This window comes from Calonectris borealis, chromosome 9 (assembly GCF_964195595.1).
Source record: "Calonectris borealis chromosome 9, bCalBor7.hap1.2, whole genome shotgun sequence".
Lineage (NCBI taxonomy): Eukaryota > Metazoa > Chordata > Aves > Procellariiformes > Procellariidae > Calonectris > Calonectris borealis.
In genome coordinates, this window is record NC_134320.1 from 27,516,912 (window position 1) to 27,532,243 (window position 15,332).

Below are 15,332 nucleotides of genomic sequence, written 5' to 3' on the forward strand. Positions count from 1 at the left end.
TTCCCTTGACATTACTGATCAGGTCAAAATATTTACACAGTAAGAGATGGTAAGAATGACTAAAATTCACTGATTTCCTCCCTCCCCACTCCACTCGCTCATAAGTATCTTAGAAAATGGACCGTACCCATCTGCTCCAAAGACAGGTTGCTTTCCCAGTGCCTTGGAGAGTGTAGAAGGATAATTGATAAAAAACTTTAAAGTGAAGCTTGGTGGTCAAATTAATCCTTTTAGAATTGCCAGCAAAAGCTAGCAAAGATGGACATAAAATTTATGTTTTAATAATGCTGAACGTATTTATGCATTTGTTTTGGGGAGGCCTTTTAGATTTTCTTCCATTAATGATTTCCTTACCCTTAATGGGGATTGATCAGTTTGATTTGATTTTTGGTTGTTGTTATTTTCCAAATTAATTGTGCTCTTCTTGTTAAACATTTTTTCTGGTGATGTTTATCTATAATCTGTTTTCATAAATAAATCAATGTTTGTTTGACTGCTAAATCTTGCCCTTTGATTTACTTCTATCTTGATTTCATCACTATGCTTAGCAAGTGCTTTGTAATGAAAGCAATTCTCTGCATAAATCTGTAAGTTCATGTTTTTAAATGATTATGTACATTCTGCAAACTCTTTTTTATTACAGAATGCATTGTGGCCGCTTTACTAGAATGGTGGTTTGCATATTTGACTGATTCTGTTATACGTGGCTTTTTATATTCCATAGCTTGCTCCATGGAATGTCTAATTTTGCTAGAAATTCTATAAAAAACATTTGGAAAACCTAATAAAATTTAGGGAGTATTGCCTAATATCTGTAGAAAATAAAGGAAAACATTTTGCAAGTGTAACAACTACTCGTCACCCGCCACCCGATTTAAAACAAGTGTGAGTATGGTGCTGTGGCTAAAAAATACTGACCTCTGTGATAACATGTTTCTATTCAGCTTTTTCTCAAAAAGATATAGACTTGAACTTAGTGAAAGCTGCTTACATTAATTTGATGTCCAGGGTTGGTCATATGTTAAATAGTTAACAGTGTTTGTCCTTTTTTCCTTATTTCCTTATTTTTTAAATTGTCGAAAAAGAGAAGTTTCGAAAATAATTTAACTATCTACAGTGAAGCTTTGAAAATAATTTAAGTGTTTAGCATTAAAGCCACGATTTTCATTCAGGACAGTAAATTGTGTGACTATTGTAAAATTAACATAATTTATCCTTTAAATTAACATTAGATATTAGACAAATATAAAAGAGAGAGCAAGATTTTGAAAGTAAATGTATACAGTGCATATGTTTTCATATTATTCTGATAGTGCTGAATTGTCCTAAACTAGAGCGCTATGAAAACCCAAGCAAATCTGTTTTCTCTAGAGTTACAATGAGCTTTGATCCCATTACGTTTAGTTTTAGTCTTGTTTCACAGAGGTATGCATTTGGCAGTGTAACAAAAATAAAGTTTTTTTCCTGCGCTGTCTCTATTTCATCTACCTTTATTAACAGTCATGATCCTGAATTCTTTGCATCTCAATAAAAGAAAAAATATTACAGATAGGTTTCCCATGGAGTTATGTTATTGGCCAATTCTTTCCAAGTTGGCATATTTTAATTTATCAGAATCGTCTAATGTAACTTCTGGAAGAAAATGAAAACGTGTGAATCATCTATGGAAGTAATAATCTATTTAAAGAACTACATCAATGTTTCATTTTCTAAGGTTAAGAATTTATATGGAACAGTTTGTCATCCTATTTTTAGTTCTTGGGTCTAATAATCATGAGAATGTGCTTGATTTCAGGAGAATTTTAGATATCGTCTGCTTGGCTTTGTTCTTCTAATACGCAGCTTAATACCTCACCTGGAGGTCATGGCTTAGTTCTTGATAATTCACATTAATTAGTGGGGTCAAGTCCAACAAATGTTTAAGAAGGCAACAGGAATCCTTTAGTTCTGTACTTCAATAGTCATGTCAAGGATAGTTTCTCCTCTTCAGGTAAATTGCCCTATATTCACATGTAGCTCTGGATTTGCTTACCTCCAGTTACACATGTTGTCTCTGGTTTGTAGAATCTTTTATGGATTCCTGTGTGGTAGGAATTGAAAGCCTAATAAGTCGTCTTAGATTGTAAAATATTGTTATATTTTATACTGAGTAAAATATCTAAGGGGGGCATATATAGATACATATATACACACACACATATATATTTCCCATAGTTCCATATGTGTGTGCATATTCAGGTGTTTCTAATGCACCTAAATACGGATTTGCTTCAGATAATTGATTTTTATAATCTTGTAAGACCCAATTTGTCTTCCATTACATCAGAAAATTAATAGTCATTTTCTGATGAGAAACTTCTGGGCAGTTTGCACTAAAGTGTAGGTGCATCACTCAGAAGTAGTGAGAGCTGATTGCCAGCTTTTAATGGACATTCAGACTATAATGTATTTTCAGATGTTAGCTACCTCTGCACTAATGTGAAATGCCCTATGGGGCACAAGGAAAACTTAGCCTTCACTTAAAAAGAAATAATAAATAGAAATCCTCAGTTATTAGGACCTGAAAGTTTCTTTAAGTGTCAGACTTGGATTGGAGGCTGGTTCTAGCATACTCGTCTTGGTTTATATCAATTGGGACATTTGCTGTTAGTCCATTCTGCACTCTTGATTCCTGGAATGGATTGTGGGGGAGATTGCACATTTTCTTTTCATAAAAAAAGGCAAAATAATGGGCAAAGACTATTATTAAAGTCAGTGGATTAGGTATGCTGTGTAGATTAGGTATGTTGTGCGGATTCTAACACCATGGGGAGGTTCAGCAGTATCAGCTTTAGTTCAACTTACGTCAGCATTCCCTGTTCAAAACTCTACACACAGGTAAACAGAGCTGAAACAGAGACCAGCCAGGAACAACCAGGTGTCCTTTGCACAGCTGACATCAGTATTACTCTTATAATTTAAAATTTTAAGAAAATAGCCTTTCTTCACTATGTTTTTTCAAAACATTTATGCTGTGGTATTATGTGGATAACCATTCTTAATTTATTGCATTCTGTCCAGAAATAATAACTAACTAGATCCTTCATATTGAGTCTTGGAGCATCAATATTATACATGTGAAAGACTCTCCTTGTTCCTGGGATACAGGGTTCTCTGAATCTGCTCATTGAAATAATTTCACCGACATCTCAAGAGCCTACTCAGTTTCCATTTATGGAAGTCAGGCAGTATTCAATGACTATAGTACTTCATCTTTTTCACATTGTGCAGTCAGAAAAGGGAAGCTTAAGTTATTGCTTTTATGTATTTATTTAATATAATGAAACTTTTATAACTACTGTTTTTGTTCTTGAGAGAGTCCGTTGAATTAAATGAAAAATTAATTATGACACAGGAAAAGTACAAGCCAAACAGTAATACCAAAGTATAATATTGCAGCTAATGTTAGAACAATGTTCATACAGTCATTCATAGAGTCATATTCATACCCTTTTTTTTTTTTAACTCAGTGTATCTAGGAAATTCATAACAGCTATTTCGGTTTTTAAAATTGTTCCTATCTTACAAATGGAGAGCTAAATGATTTTTATTATAACATTTTGTGTACATGATAAATGTACCAGACATCTGCAGGGAGCATGAATCATTGGAGTGGTCTGAATTATACTGAGAGCTTTCAAAAATAACTGGAAAATAAAACTTTGTAATTGCTTTGTATATTTTTTTTTTAAAATTAGGTTGTAATCTGGAAATATTTTACTGAGTATTTCAACTACCTAAAAAAAAAAGATTTCTGGTTCAAAAAAAAAAGAGTAGTTTTGGAAATGTATCCTCTCAGAGGTGCAAGTGTATCTGCTGTGCATAAAAAAGTAGCACCAAAGCCACATTCTTCAAGCTCCTTGAACTGGTTCTTAGTTGATGGCTTGATGCCCCTTTATTATTCATTCTGACTGATGGGTAGATTCTTGATCTAAGGGAAATGACCTTAGAAATAGCCTTGTCTGTGTGGGAGGATCCCAATATTCAGTTTTGAAATAGTACTTCTTCAAACTGTTCTCAGATAGGTCACATCTGGCCAGCTGTGAAAAATGTGTCTCACATGTAGGACATTTAGAGCGTTCTCTGAGTGTGCTTGTTACACTCATTTGTCCTACAGCCCCAAATGCTTACTCATTTGCCATATAAGGATGTCAGACATAGTTAAATATTGTGCTCTTAATTACTGTAGAGTGTTTCACACAGAATTCATCCCGTTGAGACAGAGGAGTAGGTTATGGACTTTTCTCCAAAAATTGCAATTACCCTCCCCAACTGCAGATCATATAGGCAGTGAATGGCGTGTCTGTGAGCCAAGAGGCATGGAAGCCGAAGCCTTGAAATTGAGTGCTTGAAATTGGAAATTCAGTCAGTGCTGACATTGTCTTTCGCTCACCCTTATGCGCGTAGGCAGTAAAAGAGCCTTAACTCAGTAGGTCATCTTACATAGTATTCTACAAATCATTAGCACAACTGGGAGGTTGAATTTCATCCCATTGTGTTTCCTTGCTATTGAATGTTTAAGTCTGACACCTTTATTTTACTGTAATTTTTGTGATTTCATTTCGTATAAATCATGTGAAGACTTTGTGTGAAGGACTTAGTATTTCTTGGGTTTTATGTGTACTGCAAAAGAAATCAGAATATGAAATGTGTTAGAAACATTAGGTGAGTATTTTCTTCCCCTTTGGTATAATATCATGTATCCAAAAGTCATGAGAATCCACTGTCTACATTTAACTTCAATCACATGTGTTTTCTTACTGATTTGATTCTTAAGATTTCAAATGTATTTGAATATTCAGGTAGTTCTTCAATTGCTAAATGTTTTTTAAAATACTCTATTACACAGTCCTGAAGAGGCTATAGTTGAGATTTGCTTCTCATTTTAAAACCTGGTTTAATGTCTTCCTGAAAGTCCATAAAAAGGTTATTTCGTTTATTGTCATCCACTTTCAGGGAAACACTTGTTTGGAGATTTGGGGTGATTTGTATGAACTGTATTTCTGAGATGCAGGAGACAGAAAACAAGTGTCTTGGTCTGAAAATTCTTCTAGTTTTTTACAGTAATGTATCAATAAGGATCCCTCTAAACTTTAGAGGAGCCTCGTACATAAGGCTGGGGGAATTTAAGAATAAAGTTTTTCATTGGAGGAAATTTAAATACTGAAAAGGAACAAAATTAGGTTTAGTACTAAATGTAAGCTTCTCTCCTAACTACATTCATGCTACGGATCATAAGGAAAAAAGCAAATGGTAGTTTTAATACCTCTTCCTTGTTCTTTGTGCTAGGGGAATTTAAAATTTTATTTTTTGCAATGCTAGCAGAGAGGATGAAAACAGAGAATGAAAATATGGGGGGGTGTCAAAGGATAAGAAATCGTGTGCTGTTTCGTTAAAGCGCATGCTCTGCCTGTGCATCCCCGTTGCACTGGAACAGGCGATTCCATGGTGCCACACGCGCAGGATGGGGGTTACTGTGCCCTGTGCAGAGGCAGGCAAGGAATTAAAATGTTAAACACAGCTTACAGCCTGTTGCTAGAGAGTACAAAGCTCCTTTATTTTTTTATTAAAAGCATCTTTTAGCAGCCAGCCCACAGTTCACGAACTGCTGTATAATCTCAGAATCGTTTGCCTGAGGCTGGCTAGCTGCTTGGGCAGAGCAGCGTGTCTCCTGGCCCCTGATACGCACTGCGCTGCGAGCTTCCACTCACTGCTGCTTTCACAGCTTCCTGCCAGCCCAATAATTTTGGGCCTCCATTTAAAAACCAACAAACCAAACTGATAACTATATTTTAATAGACGTAGATGATGTAAACCAGTAGTAGAAAAAGAAGGAAAATGTTAGCTGCAATACCACAGAAATGCATTCTTTAGGTCCAAGTAGCCTTTCCACCTTGCAAAATCCAGTTAGCAAGAAAATGTACAATGATGCCATTTTGCCTACCATTTGAATTTCTAGCTCCATAGGAAAGCAGACACACTACTTATTTTGATAATAAGATCTGAAATATAGTTAGTTGACTATAGTTACAGTTATTGTGCCCCCATGACATTAAACTGTGATACTCCTCTGTGAGCACCTCTTAATTAGTCTAAAACAAACGCAACACACAGAGCTATTGTTTCTGGTTCTCTCCAAAGCTAGGCCAGATGCCACTGCTTTGGTTGCAGTAATGTTTCAATTTTTTGTTGTTATTGCAAGCGTAGCAACTGGAAATTTTTAATACATCCTTCCCTGTACAGTAACAACAGTTAGACTAGAGAAAAAGGCAGGGAAGGTATCTAGCTGCTTTCTTGCCTTAGGAGTATACAGTATACAGTATACAGACATTGCTCTCAGAGCTTTTCTTAATCCACCGATGTCCCTTATGTTGGAAGCACGGAGAGAAGCAACACAAGAGCTTTGCAATTCTCTGTATCCTGGGATAGGAGTGCCGTGTTTATACTAACTGATTTTGCCCAGGCCTTGCTATTTCTATATTCAGGAGCTGCTGTCACTGCAGCATAAACTGAATGCATCACACTTAAGACCATAACCCGTTGCACCCATGTAACCAGTATAATTGTTTCTAAGTACATTCACTTAATTTTTATGTAGTGTTTGTCTAGATTTATGAATGATTAAGTACACTTTAAATGTATTGTGACTAGATAGCTTTTACCTAATCTACTTCAGGCACTGTGACATTTTTCAATTCTGCCATACCTGATGGTTTTTCTTTGTGTTTTTCAATAATCTGTTTTAGGACATCTAATCTCTTTGGTTTGTTTATTCAAGCTGTAATAAAAAGTTAGTTCATTGATGTTTCTTAAAAAACTATAACCGTGCAAATCTGTTTATTACAATAAATCATTTCCAAAAGGTAAAAAAAAACAATTAAGAATTCTATTCTCTTTTTCTGCAAGTGGTCTTATGCTTTAGAGAAGCCAAACACTGGCAGCGTATTTAATATTGCTTGGTCTATTGATGGCACTCAACTCGCTGGAGCATGTGGAAATGGACATGTCATTTTTGCCCATGTCGTGGAGCAACGCTGGGAGTGGAAGAACTTTGAAATAACGTTAATTAAGAGGAGAACCATGGAGGTAATCTTCACAGTTCAGAGCTGTGTATTCTGATTACTAGCTTTCTAAGGCTTTTTTTAATACAAAATGGGACTTTTTAATCCTCGACATTATTCTTTTTTTTTTTTGTGTATATATGACTGAAAATGTTTAAGGTAATAAAATGGCCAGAGTTAGCAAATGGTGTAAATAATTATCAGTTGTACAGAAGATCAGATCCATGTAAACCAAACCATGCCACCAGATGGACCAGAATTACATAACTCAGGAGTACTTTATCCTCCAGAAAAATGTGAAGCTCATTTGAAGAGCATGTGAAATTAGCTGTGGGAGGCCACTTATGAGAGAGGTAATTTCAAGTGGAATGAAAATGTTTATGCAGAAAACAATGCAAATTCCTTGGCCAAAACCAAAGCATCATATTAAATAGTATTACAATGACTCTCAGCAAAGATGAAGCTGCGTAATTAAGTGTGGATAATATAGAGGAGCTTTCTTTACCTTATCTGCATTCATGAGCTGTTAGAGGCACTGATGCACTTTGTAATCGCTAATGCTTTAGTAAGACTTACTGTATCCCTGTTGTTAATGAAGCTATGATGAATGTTGCTGTCTTAAGGCATTTCCAGATAAATTTGGTTGCTGACTATAACTGTAAAGAGTTGTAATGTGCTTTTCTGCACCATGTATTGTATTACAGCCTAGATTCAGATCTTCCAAAGCTACAGAAATTTGTCATATATCATATAACATATATCAGGTACCTGCATGGTGCTTCCAGCTGAGTACTGAGCAATAGGCATTGACCTTAGTGGGAGAGTGGGAGCTGCCAAGTCTCAGCACTGCTGGAAATGAAACAGGCCCCTACATGTGGTTTCTGGAGCTTAAGTTTAGGATCCTTCTTTTGAAAAATCTTGGCCTGAATCCACATTTAGGTTACCAAATATCTGGGAATTAATACAAAAATATGAATTTTTACCTTCTAATTTGTCCTCTGTGTTCCCAGACACTGACTCACAACATTCACTCTCTGAACACTGGGATAATATAAGATTTCCATTCTTACAAATTTTCCAAATTACACATTTGGTATTGGACACTGGGCCAATATTTTCAATAAAGAAGCAAGTTCCGAAATTACTAATTAGGCCCTTAAATGTTTTTTGGTCTTGATTCTTTGTGTAATTGGGAAAAGTTTTAACAACAGAAATGCTGTATTACAATTTGATCCGGTGGGTGGGATAACATGAGTCAGTGTCTGGGAACACAGAAGACAAATTAGCAGGTAAAAATTCATATTTCTTTTTTCATTCCCAGACATCGACTCGTAACAGATGGGCTCTGTGAATAATCTCCAGGGTATTTGAATATGCAAACAACTGAGGAAGTATAGCTAGCCCTGATTCAGGACTAATTTTTTACTTTATTATTTTATAGTGATTTTATTTTATTCCTATATATTTATGTAGGAAAATATTGCCTACAGAAAACGTTCTAGATGCATTCTTTTTTTCTGAGTGCTACAATAGCAAAGTTAATTGTGGACATATCACTGTGGTGGACATAGCAATTAATATGTCTTTGGAAATGGTTTCTAGGCTTTCGTAATAATTGAGTTCAGTCCTTGTTTTACAATTGGTTGCATAATGGAGAAAATCAAAAAGAAGTTACCACCCTCAGAATGGTGACATCTTAAAAAAAAAAAAAAAAAACACAAAACAACAGCAAAAAATCCCCAAACACACAAACAAACAAAAAACTCCCTGTCATAAGATATCTCCGTAGATTTTAGCTGCCTAAAATCTTTGCACTCAAAAATCTGTGTTGATTACAGGCAAACTGTGATTTTCTTGAAACATTGTCATTTGAGCAAATTTTCACAGAAATGACAAAGGCACAGCCTGCTCACCAAGGCCATCTCCTAAATTTCCTTTACGTCAGAGTGTGGTAGCATTAAAATATATGCTAGAGCTATTCAATATCTGTACAATGTATCTTTATACAAATCTTGGATGTTGCTGAATTGTTTTGATGGGATCACGATGGGATCACTGAAGTATTATATTTCAAATGTTTAAATAATCAGCAACTGAACATTGAGTCTTAAAATGGGAACTTTCAGACATCCTTGATCTCAGATGATTTTCTCAATCTCATGTATAATATTGCGCTTATACCTTATGTATTCCAACTACACATTAATCACTCCTTTCTTCTGGGGAACAAAATGCGGGTCTTCAGTAATTATTCATCGTTTATTCGGACTTTATAGAACCTTTGAGTTTAAGTTTTCACGAGTGCTGTGAAGGTGTCTGTTCCCACATAGATATCTTCTGCTAATGGCATAATAGTATCAGCATGTTCTTATAATAAGAAAGAATATGATATTTCACTAGTTAATTTCCATTTCAGTTGTTTTATTCAACCAAAATTTTCTTTTGATTAGGTGCACAATGTTATTAATGATGCAGTAGATTTGTTGGAATTCCGTGACAGGGTTATTAAGGCCTCTTTGAACTATGGGCATTTGGTTGTTTCAACTTCTCTTCAGTGTTACGTTTTTTCGTAAGTAATAAAAATTCATTAAGCTTTCTCAAGTTTATCTAACAATTGTAAGACAGTAGGAGAAACTTTATTTTAAGTACTTTATTTGAAGTAGTTAATTTTTTTTTTTTTTTAAACTAATTGAAATATTCTATGGAACCTAGCATCACCTACAGCAAAATGTATTGGAGTATAGTTGCCCTCCCCCTGTCATCCTTTCTTTCAGCTTCTTGCTGGTGCCATGACTGCCTGTTCATTTTGCTACAAAAATTTGGCAGGCTTTCTTTTCATATAGAGGCAGCAGGAACGGTGGCTGGATGCAAGTGCATTTGTGCCTCCATCTAGGGACTCCTTTTTTTTTTTTTGGATACTGCTTCTGGCATGCCGTTATTTTGGAATAAAATAGGAATGATTCAATCCTGCATCATGTTTTAAGAACATGATATTCTGTTTCACATGCTGAAATTTAAAATTTACTCCTAAAGGCACTATCTGTTCAGTGAGATGACTAATGATGAACAATAATGCAGCCTGTAATAGGGCACAGAAGAGAGGGACTCTATCCTGCCGCCGGATCACTGTAAAAGAGTTGAACCACAATTCAGAAATATTTTTAAAATATGTTTGTTTTATATAAATATGATTTTGCTGTTTACTCAGACTCCTAGGTCAGCTGCTGCTAGTGTGAGGGATGCAAAAATGAAGGCAGAAGTATTATTGAATCACACTGCATGGTTATCAGTGTTACTTGGCTTCCTAAATGCCGTTTTCCTTTTTAAAACCTCCCTTTTTAGGAATGTTAGATAATTAAAATGTGTGTGCTTTACTTAGTGAATTCAACTTTGTATTTGCAATGATATGTGAATATCAGCGGTTCTAACGAAGGATTAATTTCTTCTTTGCAGTACAAAGAACTGGAATACACCACTGATCTTTGACCTGAAGGAAGGAACAGTTAGTTTGATTCTACAAGCAGAAAGGTAGCTTACTACTTGTAATGCTCACTATTAGGTGTGAACGTGCATTTCCTAAAACTTTATATAACATAAGCACATATTGAAATAATAGAAATAGACAAAAAGTATACAGTATTGGTAAGCAGCATGTGAAGGCTTGGCTGGTATATTTGCCATAGATGTGTGATGGTGGTAATGAATCTTTTCATATATTACGTATGTATGTTTATACTCTTACTTATGGAAGAAAGTAGATCTTCTGACATTACACTAACACTGTGTTTTTTGACGTTTTGTATTCCTTTTTTGAACTGGAATATATTTTATATAAATTATCTTTGATCTCCAATTTTTATTAGAAGCATTGCCAGGTATGCCAAATAAAAAGATATAGTTGCATTTTTCTTACATATTTGTATTTATATTTGCAAGAAATTACTATTTTGTTCTCAGTTTAAAAAAGTTTTAATCTGTATTTCCTGAAAATCATTTGTCAAAGAGATCTTTACTTATGCTGTTGTAGAAAGAGAGTCTTTCAAAGGACTAAGAATAGGAACAGAAGTAAAAAACCTTGAGTTTTGATTGTAGTCTTAATTCTCTTGCGCAAATATTATCAGACAACCATTTCAGCATAGTGCAGCACAATGCTCACTGCATTTTTGAGTGCCCCAGGTTAAACATTTATGTTCTAGTCTACAAAGATACTACAGTAGAGAATGGGTAAGCAAGCGGACAGGATTTTGAAAATCAGGTTCTAGACTTGAAGTTTTGTGCTGCCAATTAAAAGTAAATTTTGAAAACATGACACACATTCTTTGGCAGTGTAGGTGATCACGACGCCACAGAACTGAACCTAAGGTTTTGGTAAAACCAGTCTACCTCGATAGATAATGTGCAAACAGACAGTGGTTTATTTGGTGCCAGTGATTGGTAACATTTACAATAGCTGGGGGTCTAGCAACTGGCTTTTTGTTTATGAATGTGTTTTGTGTCTATAAACTATAGATACTGTACTTATCAAACAGTTATTGTTACGTAGAACTATTTATATTCTTTACAAAATTTTGCAAAGTTTTCCTGCCAATAAGTTATTTTTCACTGAAGCCCTACATCGTAGTAGATAGTGATCAGTTCATTAAAAATGTCTTCTATTTGCTTTACATTATAATCTAGTCATACTGAAGGAGATAATACAGGTAATACTATTTCAAAGCTAGCTGTAAACATTAAAGCTGTTTCTTACATATATACACAAAACGTTGTCTCATAGGGTGATGTGTGGGGATACTGTCTGCAGCTGTATGCTTTGTCATCAGGAGTTATAAGATTTAAATGTTATAATATCTATAACAGATAAAATCATAGTGATTCCAGATAATAAATATTTCTCATGGAAAAAGATAACATTCACATTAAAATTGAAATCTCCCATACAGATTTTTCAGAATATCAACTTTGAAATGTAAGGCTTAGAAATGATGTAGTTTAACTGAAAACAATTGCAGGATATTAGACAATTACCTTAAAATTGTTGAAACTGTCATCATGCTTTTCTGTATTTTTTAGTGATTTACATTTTTGTTGGGCTTTTTTTTTTAGGCATTTTCTTCTTGTAGATGGTGGAGGACTTTATTTATATTCATATGAAGGAAGATTAATTTCCTCTCCAAAATTTCCAGGAATGAGAACAGACATTTTAAATGCCCAGACGGTATCTCTGAGTAATGATACTCTAGCAATAAAAGACAAAGCTGATGAAAAGGGTAAGTTCTCCATTCTAACAGTTCCATGTTTGCTAATAATTCATTATGAAGTTTTCAACATCTTCGCATTTAACTTTACTTAGCACAGTTATGGTAAAAAAGAAAGTATAAAGCATGAACAATTTATCTATGATATACGTTAAAGATAATATTTATTATAAAAATGAATTTAAATTACGGGTCTTGCTTAACTTTGATTAAAAAACTTAAAGAGAATGATATATGTCCCTGAACTTCCAGTTGTGTGTAATGTGTTAGAGAACCATGGAATATTTACAGTAAATACTTGAACGGTAGGTTTTCACTCTCTGACATGTGATTTTCTAAAGAAGTCCCTCAGCAACTTTTTCTGCTTGACTGCTGCTCTTAAAAGCTACCAGTACATTAGCTGTGATTAATTTTAGTTCTCAGATGTTCTTTGGTTTAGTTTTTTTGGGGTTTGTATCTTTACAGTATGTAAGTTTTATATGTAGCTGATATTACCATAGTTATGAGGCTGTGATGTTCTGTCTCAGTGTTGTGTTCTTGAAGATCTTTATGCTCTTAAATTTTGTTTTTTGGCATCAAAAGCACTGTAATTATAAAACACGACATGGCCAAATGAGCTTCAGGTAAATTTTTGCATTAATGAGTGGTACAGGAATATCTTTTTGTCAGTCAGCTTTTTTCCTTTGCAAAAGTGTAGTTTGCCTGTGCAACAATTTAAAATTTCAGTGTCTACTGGAGACAGACACTTCCATTACTGGAAAACCCATGGCACTGTGACTTCTGACTTCATAACTGCCATTTATAGGCCATACAAATATTACAATACAGGGCTGCAGTGCTATCTATAGCTGTATTTCTCCTGCGATATGGCCATTAAGGGGATTACCAGTGGGAACAACTGTGCAAAGGAGGTGCTGTTACTGCACAGTGAAACAGTGAAAACTTCCTGCCCATCGTTCTAACTGACACTAACTCAATCTATTATCTATAACTCTATCTGTTATCCTAGATTTAATGATTTAAACAGTTTCAGAATTTTAGAATTCTTTGTCTTGCAGTAAAGAAGATTCACATTTATCTTCTTTTTGCCATAGAAAAAAAACCTTTCAGTGTGAAGTACAAAAGACCAAAGAAGATCCTGGTTATTATAGGCAGTGAGTTGGCCCTTTAGTACCGATTGCATGGTAGTTTTCTCAGCATGTAACCCACAATTTAAATTACTTGATGACTGAAAAACCCCTTGTAATAATCCTTTAAAATATCCCTCCCCAAGCAAAAGAAAAAATAGGTGAGATTTTTCTCACTTCCTTGTTACGAAGCAATTTTGTTACTCTGTACAACTTACATGTATGTTTTTTTTCCTGTACAACCTTATGTTTTATGTGAAAACAAATACTTTAATTATTACAAAGCTATTTATTTTAGATATTATTCATTTTGAATAATTACAGTAATGTAACTGTAATGCATATTTCATTTTTAAGGACAACTACTTCAGAAAATATTATCCTCAAGCATCAAGATATTAAAGATCTCTAAAATAGCTATGTAATAATGAAAAGGGATTTTAATTAGCAAAGATATATTTCAGTGTAAATTATTCCGAAGAAAGTAATAGTTTGCAAAAAAAAATATAAATGGATAAGTGAAAAGTTGCATCTTATTTTTGATCTTTTCTCTTTTACTCTGTGTGTCTTTGTATTTATATTACACAAGTCTATGTATGTTTATTTATATTTTACTTAATATGTATAACACAGAGACTTTATTTTATTGCCATATTGGCACCTTGATGCAGTTAGAATAAAAACAATAGAAGTATTTTAAATAAATTGAGATTATATAGAAAATTCATCCAGAAATATTGACTGCTATCTATACGCATGCATGTTTAAGATTTTGATGGTAAACTCACTCTCTTGCCCTGGTCCCCTGCCCATCTTCCGGAATAGACTGAAGAGCATATCCATCTCCCAGCCATTCCTGTTAGTGTCCTGAAAATCTTGGCAGCCTGCATGCAGGCTAATCAACAAAACTGTAATTTACAGAGGCTGGGTTTCTGTCTATGTTTTCAAGATAAGCTCTCCAAATGATCTTGTTGATAGGAGCTTCCATCAGGGCAATAAATAGGGGTGGGGTTTTTTTTTCTTTTTTAGATACGAGTCCCACTGGTAGTGGTAAAAAGCCTTGTAATATGCCAGCACATGGGAAAACAGATTCTTGGCACAGGAAACCGTGGCTTATCTAGGCCTGTTTATTCTTCTCGACTCACCCCAGCAGAAGCGTTTTTCTTCTTGCCCTATTTTGAGGGCAGGTCTGTTTTTCATAATGCACTGCCTTATAGAAATCTCTAAGAGAGCTGTTTGATACAGGAAGCAGTTTACACGTCGTAGCATGGAGCTCTCTTCAAGCTAATTTACTCTGAAACAGAGAGAGATACGACTTGCTGTGCTTCAGTGTTGTTACGTGGATATTCTTCCTCTTTCAGTAATCTAGAAAAAAGATTGGTACCTCTGCGCTTACAGTCCTTCCTCAGTCTCTAATGAAACTGGAAGAGGGAGGTGAGCCTATTCTCCAAAGGGAACTGCTGGCCCGAGGGGCAGTTATTCCGTGATAACAGAACGTGTGTGTTAAAAGACACGCAGTAGCTGTTGTCTTTTTCTGGATGTTCAAAGTGAGACAATGCCCTTTGTTTGTATTTTTAATTTATACATATAAAAAAGATATATTTTAGGTTCTAAAGGATTGTAAAGTGATGTGGAGCTTTTCCAGATAGGGGAGGAAAAAAAAAACCAACCCCAAACTTATTTTCTGAAATACCTTAATAAGCATTGTAGGTTAATGAAAAGTTAACCAATTTTACATGTCAATTAGGAACAGTGGTTTTCTTTAAAAGTCTCTTAATCTCACTTCCCTTAGGTAGTACAGTAGCAGTAAAATTGCCTTGTATAGCTAGATCAAAATAAATTTCATGCAG

General features: G+C 34.7%; 1 protein-coding gene across 5 annotated transcripts in view; it reads left to right on the forward strand.

Moving 5' to 3' along the window:
• Positions 1-15,332, forward strand: part of IFT80 (intraflagellar transport 80) — a 58,126-nt gene that overhangs the window by 29,273 nt on the left and 13,521 nt on the right. For all 5 annotated transcript variants that reach the window (XM_075157463.1, XM_075157460.1, XM_075157461.1 and 2 more), the window contains 4 exons: positions 6,946-7,125; positions 9,551-9,669; positions 10,554-10,628; positions 12,204-12,367. In XM_075157463.1, coding sequence (XP_075013564.1) covers positions 6,946-7,125; positions 9,551-9,669; positions 10,554-10,628; positions 12,204-12,367 — 538 coding nt within the window. The remainder of the gene's footprint in view (positions 1-6,945; positions 7,126-9,550; positions 9,670-10,553; positions 10,629-12,203; positions 12,368-15,332) is intronic.